The sequence below is a fragment of the Telopea speciosissima genome, chromosome 5, assembly GCF_018873765.1.
Source record: "Telopea speciosissima isolate NSW1024214 ecotype Mountain lineage chromosome 5, Tspe_v1, whole genome shotgun sequence".
Classification (NCBI taxonomy): Eukaryota; Viridiplantae; Streptophyta; class Magnoliopsida; order Proteales; family Proteaceae; genus Telopea; species Telopea speciosissima.
The window spans coordinates 6,760,203-6,785,578 of NC_057920.1; the positions used below are offsets into that span (position 1 = coordinate 6,760,203).

The 25,376-nt window shown below is 41.6% G+C and overlaps 1 protein-coding gene and 1 long non-coding RNA gene across 7 annotated transcripts; one reads left to right on the forward strand and one right to left on the reverse strand.

The window, feature by feature from the left end:
- Positions 1–3,229: 3,229 nt before the first annotated feature.
- On the reverse strand, positions 3,230–20,036 carry LOC122662026. Its single transcript, XR_006332961.1, has 3 exons — positions 19,893–20,036; positions 15,476–15,477; positions 3,230–3,244 (listed from the first exon to the last, which is right to left on the reverse strand). It is a non-coding gene; the product is annotated as an uncharacterized LOC122662026 (long non-coding RNA).
- LOC122662017 (protein PIN-LIKES 3-like) lies at positions 16,505–25,120 on the forward strand. 6 transcript variants are annotated; one of them, XR_006332959.1, is made up of 11 exons: positions 16,505–16,619; positions 17,245–17,419; positions 18,703–18,782; positions 18,889–19,013; positions 19,328–19,449; positions 20,651–20,875; positions 22,507–22,599; positions 23,247–23,347; positions 24,046–24,098; positions 24,184–24,388; positions 24,951–25,120. XR_006332959.1 is itself a non-coding variant. In XM_043857557.1 (11 exons), the coding sequence occupies exons 2-11, from the start codon at positions 17,285–17,287 to the stop codon at positions 25,073–25,075; spliced, it is 1,245 nt and encodes a 414-aa protein (XP_043713492.1). In that variant the 5' UTR covers positions 16,505–16,619; positions 17,243–17,284; the 3' UTR covers positions 25,076–25,120. The 6 variants fall into 6 exon arrangements, 5 of the variants coding, with proteins under 5 accessions (XP_043713492.1, XP_043713493.1, XP_043713491.1 ...); XM_043857557.1 differs by having other exon boundaries at positions 17,243–17,419; positions 24,203–24,388; XM_043857558.1 differs by lacking the exon at positions 22,507–22,599 and having other exon boundaries at positions 24,203–24,388.
- The last annotated feature ends 256 nt before the right edge of the window (positions 25,121–25,376 follow it).

Sequence of the window (25,376 nt, forward strand, 5' to 3'; positions counted from 1 at the left end):
TATCAAGAACCCAAAGAGCTTTATACAGGTCGTCAGAATGCCGGGAAGCTTTTAAAAATTTGAAGAAATATTTGGAGAACCGCCTCTTCTCAGTAGGCACGAACCAAAAGAGGGCTTAATCTACTTAGCCGCCACTCACGAAGTAGCGATTGATCTTTGTGTTGATCGAGAGAAGAGAGTCGAACTCAAAGGCCGATATACTATATCAGCCCGTTCTTGTTGATGCCGAGACGAGGTATTCAGGGTTAGAAGGTAGCATTCGCTCGATCATGGGTGAAACTAAGGCCGTACTTCCAAGCTCATCCGTAGCATCCGAGTGCGACCGGCCGACCACTCAGAAGATATTGCAAAAACGACGTTTGGGATGGCTGATTTCTGGGCGGTTGAGCTAAGTGAATACGATATAAGCTATCGACAGGGCGGCGATAAAAGGACAAGCCCTTGCCGACTTCATCGGCGAATGCCGCGGTTCGAACATGAGGCGGAGAAGAAAAAGGCGATCGAGGAGGTCGGGGCTACGGCCGACCCGATTTGGACCATGAATGTCGACGGCTCACACAACTACGGAGGAAGCGGGGCCGGCCTAATACTTGTAAGCCCGAAGGCTTTCTAGTCAATATGCCCTAAGGTTCAAGTTTCTCGCCTCGAACAACGAGGTGAGTATGAAAGCCCTTCTAGTGGACTTAGTCAAGCAAAGCTATGGGCATAAAGCGGTTAAAGGTGCGAGGAGACTCCCAACTTGTGGTCAACCAGGTCACGGAGACTACGAGGCGAAAGGCGAAAGGATGATAGCATACGGGCCGAGCCCAAGATCGATCTCCGAGTTCGAGCACTTTGAGATGACTCGAATCCGAGAAAAGAGAATGCCGCGGTGGACTCCTTATCCGAGGTTGGCCGAGGCCGACCTCCAATACTGAGCCGGTCGAGTATACATAGAAATATTGGAGAAGCCATCCTTACAAGAAGAAAGCGTAAAGCACATTGAAGAGGGCGGGCCGACCTGGTTGGACCCCATTGTCAACTACTTGGAGAATGACCTGCTCGGGGGAACCGAGCGAGGCAAGGAAGGTCAAGATCCGAGCTTCCAAGTACTCGATGATCGACGGAGTACTCTACAAAAGGGCAATCTCGGCCCCTCTTCTCCGATGTCGGGGCCGAAGGGGGCCGAGTATGCATTAAGCCAGGTGCATGAGGGAATATGCGGAGTCACATGGGCGGCCGAGCTCTTGCATACAAGATACTTCGGCAAGGATTCTATTGGCCAAGAATGCAAGAAGAGGCCATGAGATCACGTGAAGGCGTGTGAGAAGTGCCAACTGTTCGCACCAATCCCAAGCCGACCAGCAACAAAGTTAACCTTAATCTTCGAGCCCAATCCCATTCGCTATGTGGGGAATGGACATTCTCGGAGATTTCACCCGGCATCGGAAACAGAAAATACGTAGTAGTAGCGATCGATTACTTCACCAAGTGGGTCGAGGCCGAGCCCTTGCCACCATCGAGAAGAACATGGAGAAATTTTTCCGAGATAAGGTCATCTATCGGTTCGAGACTCATGAAAGTTCTCATCAGCGATAATGACGCGTAATTCAACAACCTGACCTTCCAGAGTTAACGAGCACTTCACATTGACTTACCCATCTCGGTAGCTCATCCCCAAGCAAATGGACAAGTAGAAGTGTCCACAGAACATTACTCGTTGGCATTAAGAGAAGGTTGGATGAGGCCAAGGGAGAGGGTGGAAGAACCCCAAGCGCCTATGGGCGCATCTCCACAAGAACCCAGGGAGAGCCATTCGCCGCTTATGGGACAGCCCTACGTTGAGTAGGCCTCATCGTGCAGGCCAACCAGAAGACCTATGAGAGGGGAGAGCAAACTTGACTTCCTCAGAGCAGAAAAGCCCTACTCCCCCCCCCCCGAAGCCGCCCACCAACAAGCCCGGCACTCAGCGAGTCAAAGAGCGCCATTTCGTCAGGGGACTTGTCCAAAATCAAAATCAGAAACGCATCCCGAAAAGCACAGGAAAATGCACCAAATTGGAAGGCGTATATAGTCTCCAAGCAATTCGCTTTGCACGTAAAAAAGACAGGGAAGGGACCGAGACCTTGGACTACAAAATTGAAGGTTTTCAATGAGCGCTTGTATTCGCTTATTCCGACATTTGATTCAATAAAGTCTTTTCCTCCAACACTTAATGTATTGCTTCAAGCTCCCAAGTTGAAGTCGTAAGACGGTCCTCATAGACCATGCCGACATCAATGATCGACCCTCGTAGAGTCGGCAGACCAAGTAATGGAGACCGGTCCTCATAGACTTGGCCGACCTCAAAGACCGACCCTCATAGGTCGGCAGCCAAATCGTAAGCCGGTCCTCATAGACCTGGGCGACCTCAAAGAACCCAAGCCCTCATAGGTGCGGCCACAAGTCGTAGGCCGGTCCTCATGGGCACAGTGGGCCTCAAAGACCAGACCCTCATAGGTGGCAGCCAAGTCGTAAGATCGGTCCTCATGGAGCACTGGCCGACCTCAAAGGCCGACCCTCATAGGTCGCGGCCAAGTCGTAAAGACCGGTCCTCATGGAGCACTGGCCGACCTCGAGGCCGACCTCATGGGTGGCAGCCAGAATCATAAGACCGGTCCTCATAGACCAGGCCGACATCAATGATCGACACTCGTGAGTCGGCGTGCCAAGTCGTAAGACCGGTCCTCTCATGGACTGGCCGAGCCTCAAAGACCAACCTCATGGGTCGGGACCAAGTCATAATGGACCGGTCCTCATAGACCAAGGCCGATCACATGACATCAAGGCAACGCCAAGTCGAGCGCCTCAAGGCAGGCCGACCTCAAAAACAAAATGACCCTTGTGGTCAGCGAGTCATAAGACCGGTCCTCTTGACCTGGCCGACCTCTCAAGGGGACATTGTTTGGCGACCTAACAAAGAAAATACTAAGGCATAGGCCGGCTAGGAAGGAACTCGACCACGAGTCCATAGATAGCCTCTCCAACGAAAGGGAAAGGCGAGTTAACCACAAGCGAGTCATGACCTCAGGGCGTGAGCCAAACCGCCACCACAGGGCGGATAAAAGAGCGAGTTCTAAGCACTAGTAAACGACCACTGGCCAAACAAACGTACAGGAAAGAATCCCGACGGCCCGTTCAAACTTAGACAAATAATGCAAAAATAAGTTGTTTTTTCATTGTAGCAACCACTCAAAATAGGGACGGCCCACAAAAAATATTTACTCTCCGTCTCCTGCGTGGGACGCCCTAGCGTCACGCCCAGGCTCGCGGCGAGGGTCTTGGGGTCGGCTCCCCGAGAGGGCGTCGGCGGAGTAGGTGCCTCAAGGGCGAGCTTGGGTGACCTCGGCTCCCTCCTCATCTCCCATCTCCCCTGCGAAGGTAGTCGCATCATCATCAAACGGGAGAGATTGAGATGCTGGAGTGCGCCGCCTTGATCTCGGCCAAAAGTTCAGCTCGGCCGCCTCAAAACCCTCGGCGAAGGAGGCTACGATCTCATGGCGGATATCGGCGTACTCCTCGGTGGAGATAGTCGCGACTCTGGCTTCCGAGCCGTGGCCGAGATCTTCCTTGGCCTTCTCCTTCACCTCGGCGAGCCAGCTTTGCTGGCAACCGGACCTTCTCTCTCTGCCTAGCCACCTCGGCGAGAGCTCTCACTTCGACCTCAACGGTGAGCTTCTCTTGGGTCTCCCGAGCGCCTACGACGGCATCTTGGGCGTCTGATAAGCCTTCTTGCCTTTGGAGCGTCCAAAGAATAGTTCTCGGTCGGGAGCCGCTCGAGCGGAGCATGGTCTCCCTTTGCTTGGCGAACCCCTACAAAAAAGCATGAGAACAAAATTCAAGACAAATTACCCGATCATATCTAATTCTGGCCAAGCCGCAAGAAAACTTACCATGTTAAAATCTTGGAATAGGGTGGAGAGGAGCTCGAGGTCGAGACGGCGCCTCGAGCTTCTCCTTGCTCGGTGAAGCCGAAGCCGAAGCATCAAGCCATTCCTTGGCATGGCGGCCTACGTCGAGGGCGAGTCCCCGAAAAGAGGCGCCAGTCGGCCTCACGAGGACATTATTGGCCAGAAGCCCTCCCGGGATGTATCGGGAGATGTTGGTGGGGAGGCCACGGGCGGAAGGCCGCCACTCGTCGAGTTTCACAGGAAGGCTTTCGGCGCTTGATATCTCTCGGCGGGCTCCTCTCGCCTTTTCGGCCTTTCCCTTTCCTCGGAGACCAGTGGACCGTGTTCTTCTCGGCCTCCCGGACCGACCACCGCGTCAAGCGGTCCCGGCATCACGGCCTTGCCCTTGGAGGCCTTGGAGGACTCTCCCCGGGGTTTCTTCTCGGCATTTTCTTTTTCCTATCTGCGATGGTCTCGGCCCTTAGCCAGGCGGTGTCCATTGGAGGAATGTGACCACCAACTGCAAGAGAAACCGAAAACATAAAAACGAGTCGAAAAAGAAAAGAAAACTAAGTAAAGGTCGGCTCGGACAACGAGAGACAAGCTCGGCAAGGGTTCCTACCAGGGGTCATATGCCAACTACGAAGAAACCCCTCGTCTTGAAGGTGGAGGACATCGAAGGGGCGGACATTTGGGGATCGAGTCGGCGAGGTCATCTCGTTCTCGGTGAGGGTAGTACCCTATTTACATAGTTCAGAGTTCATCTCCTTCCACTCGGTTCGGAGAGGGCTATTGGGATAGAAGCAAAAGAAAAATGGGGCTTCCAATACTTGTTGAAGGTCGCGTCTGCCAACCAGAAATTTGTGGCCGCCTAGAGCCGCACTCTTCCACGATCGGCGTGAGTAATACCACCCCTTCTCGGAGACTTCTTCGGGGAAGAAGAGCGAGAGAAAAGGGCCACGCTCGCACCTCGGCCCATCTCGCGAAACAAGCGTAGAAGCCAGTACATGGCCGCCAAGAGTTCGGCATGGGCCGGAGACAAATGGAAGTGGTCAAGATACGGTCCACAGTGAGACAGGAGCCTAACGCATACTTGAAGGGTGTCTCGTGCAGGCCACCTCGGGTGCCTAATGAAGCGAGGCCATCTCCCGGGGTTAGGAACTCGGGTGAATGTCCTCGGGGATGGCGTAGGTCGTCCTCGGATAGTCGAGGTCGGCCTCGCGTGATCGTGCTCGAAGCGGTGCCGGCTCTTGCCTTCCTCGGGCTCGAGGGCGTCGGTGAGCGGCTTACGAGCCAACCCCCATCTCGGACGAATCTCCCTCACTTGATTCCTCATCGGATGAGGGCGACCGGAGTTCTCGGCCCGGTCTGCGGCGTGGATTGGGCGCGTGGTCAAACTCCATGGGTAGCGGGGGCTCGCCACCTCGGCTGACGAAGCTCCACTACATCGGGCTCGTCGAGGTCGAGCCACAGTCTATGGTGGGAGAACGGACGGGGAGTTCTCGGCTCGGACTCGCACCCTCTGCGGCCACTGGCGGCGATTCGCCCATAGGACTACTACCAGCGACATCTTTGAAGGAAGACTTGCTGGTTGAAGAAAGAGCTGGCGGGAGCGAAAGCAGCCATGGCCGGGTCGATCCTGACGAAGCTTGGCCGAGAGTCGATCACGAGCAAGCAGCGAGATCTACCGAGTTGGACGGTTCCAAACTTGCCAGAAGTCAATAACTTAGAAGCGTTGAAGAATGAATAGTTAGGAGTCGCCTATTTATAATCCTTGGGTTTCTGATCCAGCGGCCGACCCAGAGATCAACATGATCCCACTTTCCGGATCAAAGGGCGTTTTGAATTCCGAGCCCGCCATAATGACTGGCGGCGTGTACGGACACCCAACGTCGGTCGTGCAAGCGTCAAATCCAGCGGCAATAAATAATCTACGGCCCAATAGCGAGAATCTTCGGAAAAGCGGAAACTTCACTCATCAGCATGAGCCGACACTGATGAGTGGGGGGCTGTGATGAGGCATATAACACCCCACCTATCGAGAGGCTACCACGTGGCCGACCCGACCTCAGTCCGAGAAGCCGAGTTGGGCCGAGCGAGAAATTGGGCGACCCCATTTCCAATAAGTCACACGACAAAGCTTTGTTTTGAGCGAGCTAGCGGTGGTGAGGCCGAGATTATCTGGGTCAGCCATAGACACCTAGCCGAGCTCATGGCCGAGACCAACCTCCCGAGCCTCGACCTCCATTGCCGACCCATGGGCCGACCTCGTGGCGAGCCCTCCTCCATTGAAGCTCTCATAGCCCCCCCAGGGATCTCAAGAACCACGTCGGCACATCCAGAATCACGGGATAAGGATCGAAACCCACGATCGGTAGCGACACGGAATCGCATCACCATGGACTCTTACCTTAATAAGAGTCAGGCCGACCAAAAAATAACTCTCCCTCCAGATCTCGCGAGAGAACCTTAGAAAGAAGGACTCCTACCATACTAGGACTCTTCCACCGTCTCATCTCCTCCTTACCCTATAAATACCAGGTATGGAGCACTATTCGGCATCTTGCTTTTTACTACGCGATTCTACGCCGTCGCGTTGGAGACGACTTGAGCATCGGAGAGTCCTAGGCCGGAGCCACCGGCCCTCTTGCGCTCATTGCTTGGTTTTGCGGGTTCATCCACAGGCGAACCAAGCAGGAGGTTTTCACACGCAACACTTGTATTTTCGCATGGACATTGGTGCAAATTTAAATGGGATGCTCAGTGTTGTAATTCCTTTGGGTGGGTTGGTTTTAACAGCCAATTAGGCTCTCAGTTCTCTCTTCTATCAATCGAGCAAGGCCACTAATGAAGTAGATGATGAAGAATTCTTCATTCAAACTATTGGTTCTTATTGCCAATTGTTCAAATTCTTCTTAATATTCCCTCACCAAGCCTTGTTGCTTGAGTTGTGGTTGAGGCTCGCAAAGTCCTCGTATGTATGTGGTCCAAATTGACCACAGAGCTTTGGCAAACTCTTTCCATGTGACCACTCCTATGGTCTTTTTGAACCATTTATACCATTGGAGAGCCTTCCTTTCAACATTAAGGGATGTCAGTGGTACCTTCTGTTCTTACTTAGTCTAGTTATACTTCAAAAAAAAGTAATACTTTTCTAATTCATGCAAGTAGATCATCGATTTAGGGTTTAAGCATTACATCTTGAGTATCTAGTTTGGAATACCCAGACTGTTGCTTCCAGCTAGTATTTATAGGTAAACTAGGGTTTAGGTCAGATTGGCTAATTTCTAGATTGCTCCTCACAACCTGAGTATTAATATAAGTAGGATTATATTAGAACATATGAAGAGATATTACATAAATATCTTTACATCCTCACCATCATATTGAGGGAACTCCACCTTGGCAGATCTAGTTTGCACTCAGTTCCCAAACTTTGCTTTTGACTGAACTTTCATCAGTATCTTCCTTAATATCGCCAACATACACCGACAATTGGTCATTCTTGAGGTCGATGGTTGCAATAAGCGTTTGGATGCTCTTCATTGTTTCAACCTGGTGCTCTTGATATAAATTCGTGCTAATACCAATGTATCTCTCCATCTTTATAGCTTCATATCCATTTTCTTCCAGTTAAATTCCCAACCATAAAGGTCCTCATTAGTCTTCAGTTTTGACCAGTTCATCAAAAGGGGGTGGGGCGGGACTGCAGAAAGGGAGGGTGTGGGGTGGGAGAGCTTGGGTGAGGTGGTAGAGTGGCCCTCATCATGGTCTTCATCTTATTTTATATTCATCAATTACCAAAACTCAAAATCGAAAGAGGAAAGACAAAGCTAAGGAGGGGGTTTTACGAGAAAAGACGTGAAACAAATTTCAATTTCAATATTGAAACATGTCCTAGCTATTTTATGATTATTTTTTTGGTGAAGGGAAAATTTATTGATAAGAGGAGCAAAAAGAGCTCAAGGCTTCCTAGGTCTAGAAACCAAGGAATGGAATGTGGTCAATCTGTCGTACTTGCCGTTGATAGAGCCTTCCGGGCTAAGGAGTGAGCACTATTTGTTTCCCTAGAGATGACAACAAATTTACAATCGGTGAAATTTAAAACTATGCTTTGTATATCTTGCAAAAGCCAAGTACAGACAAAGGAGGAGGTGTAATCGTATGATTGATGATATCAACCACATTAGAACAATCGGATTCCACAATGACATGAGACAAACCCATTTCCTTTGCATGGAGAACACCTGTTCTCACGAAAATCCCTCAAGTTCGATAGGTGAAGATATGGTGATTTTTGGCGAAATTGAAACTAAACCATTTAAAAACCAAGCTATCAGAATTTAGAACAAGGTTGGTCCTTTGGGAAACTGTTTAATGTCTAGGAGCGTGGCCTACGCCAGTGCTCCCCTGTGTCAATCTCTCCCCTCCCCTTTGAAATGACATTTCTACCCCTATTTGGGGGAGGAGAGAGATAGACCCAGAGGGCGTTGACGTAAGCCACGCTCCAACAAAAAACTTGTGGCAGAATTCAAATGGGTAAGGCGGGTATCAATTGGGCTAGGGCGAAACAAATTAAACTTGTGGTTGGGTTGGATTAGGCTCAGGTTGATTCCTGTGTAACTTGAAATGAGCTTAAGCCTCAAAAAACCCAAGCCTTATTATATATTTATGTGTGTGTGTGCTTTCAGTTGGGCTAAATCCCAACCAGCTTGAGCCAAACCAGTGAAAACTTTAGACCACCTACAAGCTTAATAATTTTTCTTGAGTTGGGCTCGGGCTGGGCCGGACAAGATCAAACCCAGGGTTGAGATGGAGTCTTCGGGTTGGGCTCGATTGCTGGAACCACCCATCTGGCCCTGCTTAATCCACCAGATTGCAATCCCTACTTGATCTGACATTTATAAAACTTGTTGGGAGTCCACTAGCACCTCCCTCTCTCTCTTTCCTCCTGATTTCTTTGTTCCTATTCTATGAGACTGTTTTGTAGTCCTTTCATTGAATCGTTATCCCCTCCAATTCGCTGCCCCCCTTCAATTCCTCCAATTCCTCACATGGGGGCATAAACTACAACCCCACCCCTTGCCTGAAAACATTGCCCAAGGTGGGGTTCACTCTCCCTACTAAAGGAATTGGAGGTGCCCGCGAATTGGAGGTGATAATTATTCCCTTTCATTGGTTCTCTCTATTAGCGTAGCCTCTAATACCGGGGAGGAAACACATTCATTTACTACTCACGACTCATGAGCAGAGTAGCTATTACTTGTTGATATTTATTGTTGAGTTTGGTGGAGTTTGGTTTAATGCTTTCAATTTATAACAGGTCATTGTCAAGTGTGGGTTTTGCGCCATTAGTTTTATCTGATTGCAACTGAAAAAAAGTGAAATTAAGAGATGAAAAAGGGAGAGGGTTCTCTCAGCAAGAGGTATAGGGGAGTGTACAAATGATGTTTGATATAATGATTTTGTACATAGGAGGGCCGTGAAATCATTTTATGAAAGAGAGACCATTGGAGGGCAGCAAGGTCATTTTATGAAAAAGAGTGAGAGCATAGGAGGGCAGCAAAGTCATTTCATGAGAGAAAGACCCTAGCGTTTCAGAGAACTTTTTTTCAAAAAAAAAAAACTAAAATAAAAAATTTTGTAATGATCACTTAACATGATTGTGTAACTGACATTTTTCCTAACTTTTATTACATTTTGCAACCAAATTCTTGGATTTAAGAAGGTAAATAAAAATTTCATTTAAAAAATATGATTAATATATTTAATAAGAGTCTAAGATAGTTACACAATCTTAATCATAACAAATCTTTTTCAGGAATCGTAGACGATAATTGTCCCTATCAAGAGGCCCCAAATCCACAGAAGGTTCAATGTACGATATCATCATTTTTCGTGGGTGAAAAATAAGATGCACAATGCCAAATTGTGCCATAATTATGGCTGCGTGAAAAAAATTTCCCTCACTATCATGTGCCATAAATGTGACATGGTAAAAAACATTTTCCCTCACTATCATGTAAAGCTTTAAGTACGTGTAGAACTACAAAATTTTCTAAATTAATTTTAGACCCAATTTCTCTTCACCCATTAGATCTAACCTTTTGATTAGATAAAAAAAGGATATTTTTGATCTTGTACAATCTCGTACAATCTGGGAGTTAAAAGATGACAATCACAAGGTCAAATCACCATTTGGTGAAGAGATGGTGAAGGAAAACTTAATCCCATTAATTTTTATGTTTATTGATCCTTTGGGCCATTAGACATGATTAACATTTATTAATTTTCCCTAATCTTTAGGGAAAATGTTTTTTGTGCCACAGCGCAGGCTGCACCAAGGCACATGGGCCTGCCACTCAGGGGGCAGGGTGGTCATTGCGCCCACCCCCATGTGCTTGGGCGCAGCTTGCGCTGCGGCACAGAGAACATCGCCTCTAATCTTTATTACATGGTCTATTCGGTGATGGTGCCAGTTGTAACTATGCTTTTGAGCTGTTTTGCACGTTCCACACACTTTCCACAGGTCCCAACAGATTCAGATCCTCTACTGCCGAGTTGTCCGGTAGGACCCTACTGCCAAGACACAATAAGGTGGTAAATAACCACCTTACCCCCACTCGGGCAAGGCACCCAGGCATGGGTAAGGCAGTCATTCCTCACCTTGTTGTATCTTGGTAGTAGGGTCGGCAGTAGAGGATCCAAGTTGGACCCCAACCCAATAAATAGATTGATGCATGGAAGCAGCAAATCTACATTTTACAATCTTCAATTCTTCCCTTCCCAAATGCTTTTCAGTTTCCGCTCAAAACTATAGCTGTGAAGCCTTAGGAAGGTCTGAGAGACTGGTATGTCCAATGCAGCTTCAGATTCTTCAAATTTCCCCTTCTTTTTTCAACTCTTTTTTCTTTGTGTAATTGTAATTCAACATAGTTTTTCTTTTCTTTTCCATGGAAACGAAACTCTAGATAGTTATAGAAGATATAAGGAACGAATAGGAAAGAAAAAGAAGAGGAGCAAGCTTGAGATCGATCGATCTTCACGGTTCCAGTGATTCTTCCCTTCTCTTCTTCCTCTGCACCTCTCGTTTGATTCTGAAAAAGGTAATCTTTCTTTTTTTTCTTCCTCCATTGTTTTCTATATATGAGACCAGTGAAACACGTTTTTCGTTCTTGTTTCTTTCCTTTTTTTACATCTTAGATATTTTCCTCAGGCCCTTGAAAAAGGACTGGTGTTGAAATTACAGGAAAGGTTATTTTGTCTTGTTTGGTTATTAATTTTGTACTTTGCATGGTGGTTGTGGTGGTCCTGTTTCAATCTCTTCTAACTTTAATTTATTGGATAGGGAGAGGTTTCCTACACGAGCGAAGAATCTTCCAAGCCACACCAATCACGGTCAAAAAATTAATTTTATTAACGAAGGTACTCGTCTTGGTTCGTAATCTCGGATCGAATTGGTTGTATCAAATTAATATCGGCCTAGATTGATCCCGAGTAATGACCTATCGTGTTCAGTAATCGTGGATTACCACCTGGAGGGGGAGTGTCTGTGAAGGACAGATCCAAAGAGAAGAATGACGGTTGTGTTGTGTTGTGGGCTGCTTGTACGTATGAGCGTTGCTCCACGTTCTCGCTCCAAATGTCTTTCCTTCAGCTTAAAAATTCTGACCTAACCTTCTTTACCTACCTCTCCTATTGTCGTGAAGATCTCTGTTCTTTCTGCATGTGCCTTGTTGTTCCCCTTGAGCTCTTCCATCTTCAGATGGCGTTTTGGTTGCTCTACTTTTCATCATGATTCTTTGGTTGCATTCTCCTGCTGCATGAGCCTTCTTACCTTAATTAGTTCCGCACGTTTAGCATTTAATAGGTTATGGTTCGCTCTGGTTTTCGATCTGTTCTTCTTCCCGGCTTCTTCGTCTTGGAGCGATTTCTTGTTTATGGAATAAACATTTATGATTGCTTGGCTTTCTCGTTGATTTATGCTGATCTTTATCTGAATTAGAATGTATGTGGCTAGCTCTCTTCACAGACTTGTTTAGTATTGAATCTTTATGTAAGTAAAGTGAGAGTCCGTTCACTTACACTTCTTAGATCGACCAATTCAGATCGTCTATGAAGCAGCTGTTTGTGCTATGTAGACTGGGCCGCGCATGCAAAGACCGCCTTATCCCCACTCGGGCAAGGCATTTTGAGCAGGGGATAAGGCGGTCTTTACATGCACGGCTCAATCTGCGCCATTCAGACCTCTACAAGCAACGGGCCATAGAGGATCTGGATCCTATACCAACATGTGGATTTCAATCATTCTCTCTCCCATTGCATTAACCAACTACCTTCCAATCCACTTAGAAGATTCCTCTTTACACTAGAGTAGTGGGAAATCCTCTCGCACAAATAAATTCAGCTTTAATAACAACCTCCATCACTCCCAACAAAAAACATGTCACAATGGTATATTAGTTAGTAGTAATTGCTTTGGTTAAAAAGTGGATAGGAAGTTGAAAACTCTAAATGTTTTAGGATTAAAAACAAATGTAAGGAGTTAGCGTGTACAACATATGGTCAACTGAACATATTTTAAAACTTCCCAAGGCTTTGTCCCAAGTGAATAAACAGTTACGGAACCAGATCCACCGTAATCGCCTGTTATTTCCTGGGTTGTTGGATCAGCACTAGCTCTAATTGAAACTATTATTCCATTGAAGGGTATATGTTTTTTTTTTTTTAGTAAATCATTGAAGGGTATGTTAGGTGCACCTCGAACAAGATGATCCAATTCCCATCGAGAGAACAATTCGCAAAAAAAGGGTCAATGCCTCTGCATTCATAGTACGTCATCATCAAAGGTGCCATTACAACCTCTTTGGATTTGTAGCATCAACTTCACTGATTAATTACTTCACGGGCTACAGCTCTGTTTCAAGTCCAGGATGACCCAACTGCGCTAGGGAAAAAAATAGAAGAAGCATCTGACTCCATCATACATGCTCCTTAGAGTTCTTTTTCTAGGCATAGAGTATATTTCTTATGAGAGAAAATGCTCTGTGATCCTAAGGTGTACACTGTGCTTCCTCATATTCTATTTTTAATGTTTTTTTTTTTTTTCTCTTTCTTTCAATAAATAAAGAACAAAATTTTTTTCCATCCATAGAAGACGTCACTCACCATTCTAGGGTTCATAAATCGCTACTAGAGCCCTCGGGATGTGTACCCAAATGCCTCCAGAAGTTGGATGCGTGCTGGAGAGTATCTGGGTCCGTGGAGAGTACCCCGCTTGCTTAGAGAACCCTTTCCCATTTCTTATAAGGAGTGACACTTTTATAGGTGTATTTAGAACTTGACATTTTCATTTCATTGCCTTTTGTTTTATTTCCAAAAGTTGTTTAAAAAAGGGGAATAAAATGATTTTTCAAAAATAAATTAAAAGTGACATATCAGTATGTCATTATCAAAAGATGTCATTGTTATGCTCATGTTTCGAATATACATGTGAAATGACACTATTACCTTCATTGAAAAAAATTATTTCATATTAAAAAGAAACAAAAAAAAGTAAGGTTTTAGATTATTTGGCACCTTGAAGGGTGTCAATAAGAAAACCCTTTTCTTATATTTCTTCAATTAACACTTATTTGTATGTAGTTGAAGCATAATCAATCGAATTATAAAACATATCTAGTAATATGTATGTGTGAACATATTAGTATTATGAAGAATATCTTCTTTTCATTATAATATAGAAAAACTCATTTAAAAAATATTTTTTGAACTCCAAGGTATACAAGGGCAAAAGTTATTTACCAAACGACTGTTTTATATCCTCTTGTCCATTGGATTTTTATAGTTTTATTTTGCCACTTGGTCTCTACTTTATTTGAGTTTAAATTCAACATATAATTGGTCTTATCTAGGTGGATCCCGATCATGCAACAAAACTTTCCCCGACTTCTAAGCATAATTTGTTAATAATTTAAGGAGCGTATGAGTTTAAAAAAAGAAAAGAGAATCAGATATAATCATCAAATGTCATCAGAAGATTGTTTCATTTTGTTGATTTGGTTAAGTTTATTCTTAACAAAGAAAAAGACTCTCACAATAATCAAACTATTTGGATGACAATAGAAGCTGAGATTTTCTTATTTTGATTCCCATTTAGTTAATTTTTTTTTTCATTTGACATAAAATGCTCATGATTAAAATCAGGCCAAAAGTTCTTTGTGTCGGGGGCATAGGGTGCGCTGAGACATAGGGGGTGGGCGAAATGAGAGCCCCACCCCCTGAATAGCCGAAATGACCACCCCATGTGTCTGGGTGGAACCTCCACTCCCAGGCAGAGAACAATCACCCTTAAAATAAATTAGAAAAAAATGTTATTTTATTTACATTTAGGCATAAATTATGGTTTCCATTGTATAACTGTACATTCCTTCTATTTAGTTCGTATCAAACAAGCTAATTTATTTTATGTTCTTATGAAACCTTTTTATCAAAATAAGTAGAACTATAAGAAAATTATTATTATTCATATCATTTGATTAACAATTACCACGTAGAATATGATATAAACAAGGACAGAGTTTCCCTCCACCCATGGTGAATGGGATTATAGCCGAGGGGCGTGAGAGGGCAGGAATGGTTATCGGGAGGATATTTTAGAAGATGCTAAAACCTTAGGAGGAGTTTATGAATCTTAGGATGGTAAGTGAACCTTCTTCTATGGATGGAGAAAAATTTTGTCCTGTAAGCAATAATAATTTTTTTCTTCCACCCCGAGATAGCTCAGTCTGGTAGAGACTATGTCTAAATAAACAGATGTGGCGAAAAGTGTTAATTAATACACCTTGCATTAGTTAAAAAAACACAATGAGTAGAAAGCAACTCAGAAGTCGACATTTGAGCATACTTAATAAGCAAATTTTGACAAAAACGAGATCTAGATGTATGAGAAAGAAAGGACAAACTTTACAAATAGGATAAAGAAAAGCATGTGATATAGGAGAGGTACATTGAATGTGTCACGACAGAGGCTCATTCATTCATTCACCCCTTCAACACCCTCACCAACTAGATGAAATGTGACTTGTTTTTCAGAAAAAAAAAGAAAAAACTATACTATTTCTTGGTGAAAGATCTTAATAATGATCAAACTATTCATCCATGTTGTAGAAAATGAGTTATGGGCTTCAAATTTTAGGGGATAGGTAAACCCTTAGCTCCCCTATTCACACTAACGGAGAATGCACACTAATGGAAGGCACGCGGGGGGGGGGGGGGAGGAGGATTGTAGAGATGAATGCTAAAACACAGAAGGATATTTGATTAAATTATACTCTGAAATTTGACATGTGATGAATCCAGACCATGAATTCTCTATCCAATGATCGCGAGCGTGTGGAATAGGTTCTACCAGGTGGTCATGTAGGAAATGATTTTCCAAAAAATCAATCTCAAAAGAAAAAGTAACTGAAAATAAAAGAGGAAAACTGCGAACACAACACAGGAGGAGGTAACTAGTTTTGCTTTGAAATTGACATATGAGCAATCCTGTAATTAACCAATCTTACTTCTCGAATGATTGCAATTCTCATATCCTCAAGAAAGTTCAAGGAAAAAAACAGAGTAAATCATGATAGTCACAAGGGTCTGTTATTTTTATCAACATCACAATGGACTGATAATGTGTCCATTCCAACCATTGGATAGAGAAGATATGGTCTAGATTAACCCTGTAAGTCGTGTCAAATCTTATAATCTAATTCAATCAAATATCTTCTTTTGTATTAACATGTATCTTGTGTATATCCTTGAATGTGTAGCAATATTTTAGACAATAATGTGCACTGTCAACTTTGAGGGAGAATATAAGACTTATATGAAAACAACCAAAAATAAAAAGAAAGCAATGCCAGGTGACGGATTGTTTATGAAGGGAAATTAAAGAATTCAAGATAAGAAAGTTTTATAATCATTACGGATTTACATAATTATTGTCTCCAAATCATTCTATATTTATTTATCAAATTTCATTTTTTATCCATAACCCTTGGATTTTAAAAACTAAAATGAAAAACACATCTAAATCGTATCATTATTAAGAGATAAACGACGCCACTTGATCACGCAGCACATGCCGTCTCTGTACAGCGGCGAATGGGAGCACACATAAAGGCATCAACGGATTTATTTCTTGAATCCAAAGATGAGAGACACTGAGACGTGAGAAGCTTGTGGAAGATCTTGAAATGTAAAAGCTCAGATAAGGTGACAAGTGTTGCAGTAATCCACAGCAACCGTTCTTATCGTTCCGTTGCCCGAGTAGTGCTTTAACCGTTAGTTATTTATGAACAAAAAAGCAAACAAACAAAAAAAAAAATCTGTTAGACTTGTGTTACAGAAATTTCTTCCCTTTAAAATTTTTTTTTTATAAAAAAAATTATCTAATTTTAATGCAGTAATGATTCTATCTTATGATGCTTATTCGTGCTTTCTATACTCTTCGTTGAGAATTTCGTTTTGGTTTCTCTTCTTTCCACGGTTATAGATTATACAATCATTGAGATGGCTGCTTGACTTTGGACCTGATTATAGTTTAAAACGTATCAGTGATCTAAAACTGAGAAACTCATCTCAAGTTTTGCGTGGAAGAAGTCGAACTCGACTCCCCTCACCATCACCACGGGGTGTTTGTTGTCTTGTTGCAGAGGAGAGGCAAAGGAAGCTAGCTCGGCTGGTACCTTTCTGGTCTTAGTAATCGTTGCTCAAACATGTTTATTTGCATGAATCCTAATCATTACCGAAGTATGACCTGAGAGAACATGACAGTTCAGTTTTTATTACTTCATTTGATCTTTTGGGGACGGGAATTTTAAAGGATATTTTTAGTTTTGAATTTTAACGTTGGATTTTGCTGGGGAAGAACTGTGTCTTCTTCTCTTCTGTTTTTTTCCTCTGTGGAATTGAGATTTTAGAATATGGTGACAAATGGAAATTATTCCCCATTTATCTCTAATGAGGAAACCCAGTTGGATCGCTGAAACTTTTCTTTTGGTATTTTAATGGTGGTGTTCTACTTAAAGGCAACCTCCTCTGTTTCTTAATTACCATATTAGTTTTGCCTGGGAGGGAATTGAGCTCAAATTATATATTTTTCTTCACTGAAGATAGGAGGTGCAATGCTATTCATCTCAAGCTTGAATTCAGTTTCTCAGGAAACTCTAATGGAAAACATGATTGTGCTTCTTTCTCTATCAATCAAACCTGTTTGATTCTTTTTTTCCCAAGCTAGAAAATTCATGTTGGTCGGGATTAACTTATTTTATTTTCTTTGATAGAAGTGGACAAAAATTTTTGAGAATTTGTAAGGAATTCTCGGCATGGGGTTCCTGAATCTCTTCATCGTTGCATCGATTCCAGTGTTGAAAGTCCTATTGGTTACGGCTCTTGGGTCCTTTCTTGCTCTGGACAGCATTAGTATTTTGGGAGAGGATGCAAGGAAGCATTTGAATAGAGTGAGTTCTTAGTTCCTGCATCTTATTTCTGTGGTTCAATTAGGTTGGATGTAGTTACTGATATTTCTACTGAAATTTTTTGATTACTTTGCTAGCATGATTTTCATAAATATGGTCTTCAATATTTGCAGGCCAATGTCAGCAGTTTTTTTGTGGCCCATCCTCCTTTTTTTTTTTTTTTGGGGGGGGGGGGGGGGGGGGGAAGGGGAAGGGGAGGGGAGGGGAGGGGGCTGCAGAAGAAATGTAACTCGGGGAAATCCATATGCAATTGATATTTTTATCCTAACAGTAACTTGGGTTGAAGAGACTTATTTCTTGTCCCTTCCAGTGCTATTTATGGCATCACATATTGCTTATCTAAGGACTAATCAAGATCATTCATGCAGTGGACCACCTTTGGAATCACATATTCGAATGGTCCCATGTCTTGGGTCCATGCACGGGTGCATGTGTGAGTGTGGAACAGTTCATGTTTCCTTGGCTTGTTTTCTTGAATGATTAGAATAAATATCAACTTGATTTGTCCATGGATTTGTAAGCAATGACTGACATGCTTGCTGCATCTAGTATGGGATTCCATGACCTCTCTCTCTCTCTCTCTCTCTCTGTACGCAAACCTTTGACTCTTAAATCTCATCACCAATCAAACAAGTCAATTTGATCTAAAAGAGGCTCCAACTATTGTCTTTAGCATCTGCAATTTGATGAAAATAGAACAAGCTGTGGACTAGTGAAGCATAGAACAAAATTACATCATAAACATCCTAGCTGCTGAAGTGCTCGGGTATCCTTTGGAAGTCCTATTTCTTCTGCCAAACAAAGATGAGCTCCATAATGCTGCATCCCGTCTTCCAATCTCAGAAGAACCTCAACAGGGATATTTGGTCAATTCGGTGAGCCCTTCAAACTGGCTCATCAACCTTCTCCTCTATTGTTTCTTTTGCAACGTGCAATGACAGAACTGGATTCATGTAGCTGACCCAAATTAGTTGTGATAAGGACTTTTGAGTTATTTCTTCTGTTGTCCAAGTTTCGTGGGTGAATTTTTATATTATCAATGATATTCCCCTACCCTCCGAATTGATTAGAAGACAGAGAATTTACTGCAGAGAAACAGTCAAATTCTTGGGCAAATATCGAGGAACCTAATTTACTTGAACATGTTCTTCTGAGGTGTCAAGAGTAAAAGATTGTGTCAGGAATCTTTGGTTTCTAATATTTTCATTTCTAAAATAGAATTGACGATTCTTACTTGAAAACTAATCTACTTTCGTGGCGTACAGGTTGTTTTCTTCGTATTTAATCCAGCACTTGTGTCCTCCAACCTTGCTAAAACAATAACATATGAAAGCATGATTAAATTGTGAGTTTCTTATAATCCTGTTTACAACTTAAAGATGAAGCTTACTATGTGTGATTCACTTGAAGACAACTCTCTCTCTCCCTCTGATATTCTTTTGGTAATGTAGGTGGTTCATGCCTATAAATATTTTATTTACATTTCTCATTGGTTCAGCACTTGGATGGATGCTTATACAAATCACAAGACCTCCACAACATCTTAGGGGCCTTATCTTGGGTTGCTGTGCTGCTGGTATTTTTTTTTTTTTGTATGATTCCTTAAATTTGTCTGTTCATTCTGTAAATTCACCATGTGACTTAACCTCACGTTGAGTTCTTCAGAACATTATTAAAAAGAAGGGTTTTACTTATAAATGTTAATTGCTACCAGTGTTAGTATACTATTTTAGGCTTCTCAAATTCAAGTGATTATTTGACTATAAAACATATCATGGCTTTGGGGCTTCTGAATATTGTTCCATCAATTGCATGTTCAGCCCTGATTGGTTTTATTGGCTTCTACATCGTGTGCCACCTCAAATTTTTTTTTTTGGTTGACTGAAATAGGAAACTTGGGGAATATGCTTATCATCATCGTCCCAGCAGTCTGTAAAGAGAAAGGCAGCCCATTTGGAGATTCTGATGTCTGCAGTACATATGGAATGGCCTATTCTTCACTTTCTATGGCGGTACATATCTTAGAAATATCTTTCTGGATTTAAATTTCCAAAAAATTAATGAGGGATGATAACCACATGCTTATTAGGAAATATAGTAAGGTAACTTAACATGTGTGTGTGTGCAAAAGGGTGATCAATCTATATGAACATTTACTAACAAAAACAGATATGGAATTCTAGTTCTTTTTTTTTTCTACTAGAAAATAATTCTAGTTCAATAATGTTTTAATGGTGGATTAGTTTGTATTATAAATTTTTCCTAATTTTGCAGTTCTTTTATCTTTTTAATTTTCATTTTAGTGTATAGAAATAAATTAGGCCAGGTTTTGCTATCGTGACAACAAAGGCCATTTATAGGCCTTTTTTTCGGTTTTTTTTAAGAAATAAGAATATCCGCATGTGGCTAAAAACCCTGTAACTGCATCCTCCAAGGTAAAATTAAAATAGGAAACTAATATTTATTAAAATTTTACTATATATTACTGTTTATTGATTAATGTGTTCTATAATTTGTGGTACTCTTGCTAAAGATATAGAAAATGTCTGTTGTTGTGAAGATCTCAAAATCTTCCATTATCCCCTCCTGTTACACAATGATCGCAGTTATCCTCTGCATTGACCCAGTTGTTTGTTTGGTTTGACACCTTTGGATAGGCATAAGCTAAGAATTCTTACCAATTAGATGGTTTGAACTTCTGATATATGAGCTGACTCTCTAGCCACCAGTTGTAGTTTTTGTAGCCTTTTTTGGTGTTGAGTTTTTGTAGCCATTGAAGTGTATTCCTTTACCTGTGACTTTGTGAGAAGACAGCCAAGCAATTTGATCATTGGGCTATGAAAAACTGAGAGGTGGCTGATTTGCAGTGAGGTTCATTTCATAGTTGAGCCCTGTTTATGATATTAGGATCAAGGAGAAGAACACATTTTTGTCACATCAAAAACCAAAAAATGTAATTTCTTACTGTCTCCTCACTTCTACATATCCATTCATGCACTTATGCATATATAGATCCACAATGGTAGACATTTGAAAAACATCTTATTGTACATTAAATGTATATATAAATCATATGAACATCCATAACTAAACTTGTTTGAGTGCAGGAGCTAAAGTTTTAAGTATTTTTACGACTTTTAGTATTTCTTTTGGCCATTTACTCTCGGCAAACTTATTTCAATCTGTGTTTGGGTCCTTATTGTGATAATTCAGATTGGGGCCATTTATTTGTGGTCGTATGTGTACAATATTGTGCGGATATCTTCAAGTAAGTACACTGAAGGGATTGACGAATCCTCAAGTAAATCTTCAGAAGAACCTTCAAAAGTAATGAATGGAAGTTGCAGAGAGCCACTACTTTCAAAGGATTTATCAATCTTGGAGAACCAAGCCGACCATTTTGCACTTCCATGCTCTTCATCAGAGGCAAGACCACAAGTTATTTCCTGCTTTACCATTATTACAATTTAGTTTCCTTCTGTGTGGTGAGTGTAAAATAGTTTTTTGTTCCTCCATATATATGGGTGATGGGGAACAGGTTTGAATCCCAAAACAATCTAGTTGTTGTACTTGTGCTTAGTTGGAACTTAGAATCCCGCAGGAACATATATTGGCCAAGACACCCTCTTCTCGTGCTAAATATCAGCCTTTAGCACAATGCCATTTGGTAAAAAAAACCTATTTCTTGGAGACATTTGGATTTAAAATCTCAAATTTAATATCTGATGTTGAGGAAAAAAATGATCAATGATGGGCCATGGATCTCTTAATTGTAAACCAAACATGTGATCGATCCATAGGTCCCCTACCTCATCATCCCTCTTCATGGCAGAGAAAAACAATCATGTGGCAATATAATGCCTGTAAATGGTATACAACAACAAACTCAGCCTTATCCCAACTTAATGGAGTCGGCTACATGGATCCAACAACACAAAGTAGGGAAACAAATGTTTAAACAATAAAAAGGGGGATGGAGAGATGACCAAAATAGGATGAAAGTAAGAGGAATGAGTCACAGCCCAGCAAGTCAGGAGAATCTCAGCTAAATGAGGTCTGCAACATGGATCTTTGCCCTCCAACAGGCTCTATCCAAGGTCATACTTCGGACAAGTCCCAGACAATGTATGTCCTTTCTCACAACTTCTCCTATGGTCATTTTAGGCCCGCCCCTAGCTCTTTTAGCTCCTTCTATTGGAACCATATCACTCCTCCATACCGGGGCGCTCCTAGGCCTCCGCTGAACATGACCGTACCATCTCAAACAACTCTCTCAAAGCCTGTAAATGATATGTAACTCAAAATTAATAAGAAATAAAAGGTCTATAAATAGGAAATGTTAATCAAGTTTTAAAAACTTGGAATCGGGTACAGATTGTTCTCCATTGATTCCAAAATTTTTGATTCAGATTGTCCAGGAATTGACCAGAATCACCAGGTACGGTCGGACTCGGCCCAATGCAATTGGACTCATTAAGAAAAGAATCCGAGTTAATCGGGCCAACATTAGTTGATTCTGAGTTAATTTGGCCAATTCCACTAATTCTAATCCAATTTTTAAAATCCTGGAGAAAATGGAAGTCAGAATTGGTTGTATCCTTAAAATTTTCTGTTTCCCAAGTGACCTTCTAACGTTGGAGGGGACTTTTAAGAAATAAATTTCCAATTCTAAACTAATTTTAATGGGGTCTCCCCATTGATTATAAAGATATTTTCTAGATCTGTATAATATTATTAACAGAACCCATCTATGTTTCTGATCATTTTTACTCATGATTTCAACATTTCACTTAAGAAACAGGGTTGAATTTGGACTCCTGAAAGACAACGTTTACAGTCAATAAAAAACTCATTCAGGCATCACAATGACTTATTTCTTGGGGAGAAGACTGATAAGAGAAGTTCGTGAATTAATAAATGCAAATATAATACCTAGTGTTTAATAACAATATGCACATTTCTTCTTTAGTTTCCAGTACTTTTTGAGTCATGATATCTGCTTTATTCTATCAATCTTGACAAGGTTGGGAAGTGATAATTGTTTTGGCTTTTTCCATGTTTCATGACAGGTTCCAATTTCAGTTAAGTTTAAACAATATTTAAAGATGCTTTCAGGAAAGATCAACTTGAAGGCATTGTTCGCACCTTCAACCATTGGAGCGGTAATGTTTTTCTGCTGTAGGTAGTTGTCTTCCTGAACATAGGTTGATTATTATAAGTACAGACTCCAGTCCCTTATAAATGTAGCAAGATGCTGAGGTAGAGGCCCCTTATTTGTACCACTTAAGAGATATTTTGGTTCAAAATAGACCTGATTGGATGATTCTAGCAATCCATTCAATGATTTCTTCTTACAGACCTATTTGTGAGTCCAGATGTGTTCCAGACTTCAAGGCGTAAAACCTGGGGGGAGTTTTGAAAGTTCCCTCTGTCTGCAAGTATTGTATCCATCTAATGGAAACATACATCACAAATCCTCCTATACAGTAACGTGTAATATGAAAAAATGTCTTGAGGGATGTCTATCCTTTTGCTTTTGGACATAACTTGTTGGATTTTGTCAACATGATTATTATAGTTCACTCTCTCTATCTCTCTCTCCTGCATGTGCATGAAAGGATATGTTGTATAGAAAACACTTTGACTCCAGGCTTATTTTATATTTCCTTCTCTCAGCTCTACTTCTTCTTAGTTATGGTTTATGTAGAGTTTATTTTTAAGCAAGATTTCATCATGAATGGAAGAAAAATCAAGTGAAATTTCTTCTTGAATTATCCACTTTCTAACTGCTTTATCTAATTCCTTGTAGATTGTTGGGTTTTTTGTTGGGCTAATCCCTCTAATTCGATGGCTAATGATTGGTGAAAGTGCTCCTCTTCGCGTCATTGAAGATTCTGCGTATTTGATTGGGTATACGGACTATTGAAAGCTCATGCCCTAGATCTACATATAAAAGTCTCTTCAGCTTTAGACTATTCATGCTTAAGCTCTAAGATCTTAACTGTTTGAAATCTATATAAACCTTGAGTCCCTGACTAGACAAACTAGATACTTCTGTATCTTCTCCAATCATGTCAGATAACTCAATCTATAGTGTGAAACTATACTAAAAGCATATCTTGCTAAGTTTGAGCTTCTAGAAGCCAGCTTTTGGGGCTAAAACGGTTGGGTCCAATAAGAATATTGCATTTTCTTCTCGGGCTTTTTTAACATATGGCAGTAAAGATTCCAAAAGCTTGAGGATATTGTGTACGGGGCAACCATCAAATGGATGGTGGTTGAACGGGCTATATGGGTGGGAGATTCTAATCATGTAATGATTGGCTTTTCAAACTACTGAAGTCCCTTTTCATGTTCATACTCCTATTCTTGAATGAATGGCCTAAACCTATTGAATGGCTTTGTTGCTGTTCTATCTGAGAAGGTTGCATTTATTCTGGTTTGTATAAATGTATAGTGTAACACCAACTAAGCAAACCACTAGTCTTCACTGGTCACACCAATCGGATTCCATGTTTTGTCTTTTATAACTTGGATGACACAAATATTTGTGCACCTCATTAATAAAAAATCTTTGTTATTCATGCCATTCTCATATTGTTTTGCAGTGAAGGAGCCATCCCAGCTACAACCTTGATAATGGGAGCAAACCTTCTTAGAGGTAATTACTGATTCTGATATTAAACTTTCTGATATCAATAGAGCTTAGTTCTTGTTGGATCTTAGATTAACTCTGTTAAAGCCAGTTCTTTTCTATTACTTCAGGTTTACGAGGTTCGGATATTCATGTGTCCCTTATCGTTGGGATTATAGTAATTCGTTATATTGCACTCCCACTGTTCGGCATTCTCATTATTAAAGGGGTACTGCATTTTGGCCTAGTGCAATCAGATCCATTGTATACGTTTGTTCTTCTTCTTCAATTTGCAGTTCCGCCAGCAATGAACATAGGTACTAATTTATTATCATCCAAGCTGCTAATTTCATCTTTGAGTTGTGTCTGTGGTCTGTGCTGGTAAATAGAAAGGTCTTCCTCTTCCTCTTCTTGTGATATAGGGAGTCGTCTTTAAGGGCACCAGCATTTTCCTCCAAGGTTCTTTGTAGAGTAAAGAAAGAGGCTTATTCTATCAATAAATGCTTTTTATGACCAAGAGAAACAAGGGTCAGACTTTTAGAGTTATAACATTTAGACTAGTCTCTGTACTGGGATCTCCAAGGCAGGAACGATCAAACAGACTTATTGAACAGTCAGTAAGCATTTGATAATACACATGCTCAATCAAATCCAATTTCCTTGCACTAGTAATTTGCTTATATGATACTGTTGCATTAGGAAAGAAAAAACGAAAGGACTTTCTTTAAGAAACAAAAAAGCATGTTGATTTGAATGAATGGTTAAAAACCATGTGAGCTGGCTAATTTTTTACATGGGCAACTCTGAAGAGTAGATGATGATGTCCTTAAATTTTGAATATTCCTCAGTTCTGATTTGAGCTTTTCATGAAATTTACAGGAACAATTACCCAATTGTTTGGTGCTGGTGAGAAAGAATGTTCTGTTATTCTTTTATGGACCTATGGATTAGCTTCAATTTCACTTACCCTTTGGTCAACCTTCTTTATGTGGCTCGTGGCTTGATGGTTCTTCCGGTGTGTCAAGTGTTTCTACTACCAACAAAACCAAGCATCACACTCATTGTGGGCAGCATTCTTCATCAATACAAGTTATGTTGATGATGGCGCGCCCGACCAAAGACATTTTTGCATTTTATGTTTTCCTTCTCTTAGCCTTGTTGTAGTTTCATTTTTGGCGTTATTGGCAGGTCCCCCCAACAAAAGAATTTTTGCATTTTATCCGGATCACACTACACTGGATTTTTTCGCCTAGACACAGTTTTTCGTCACCAGAATAATTTTGCGACTGAGCCTTATTCGGGAAC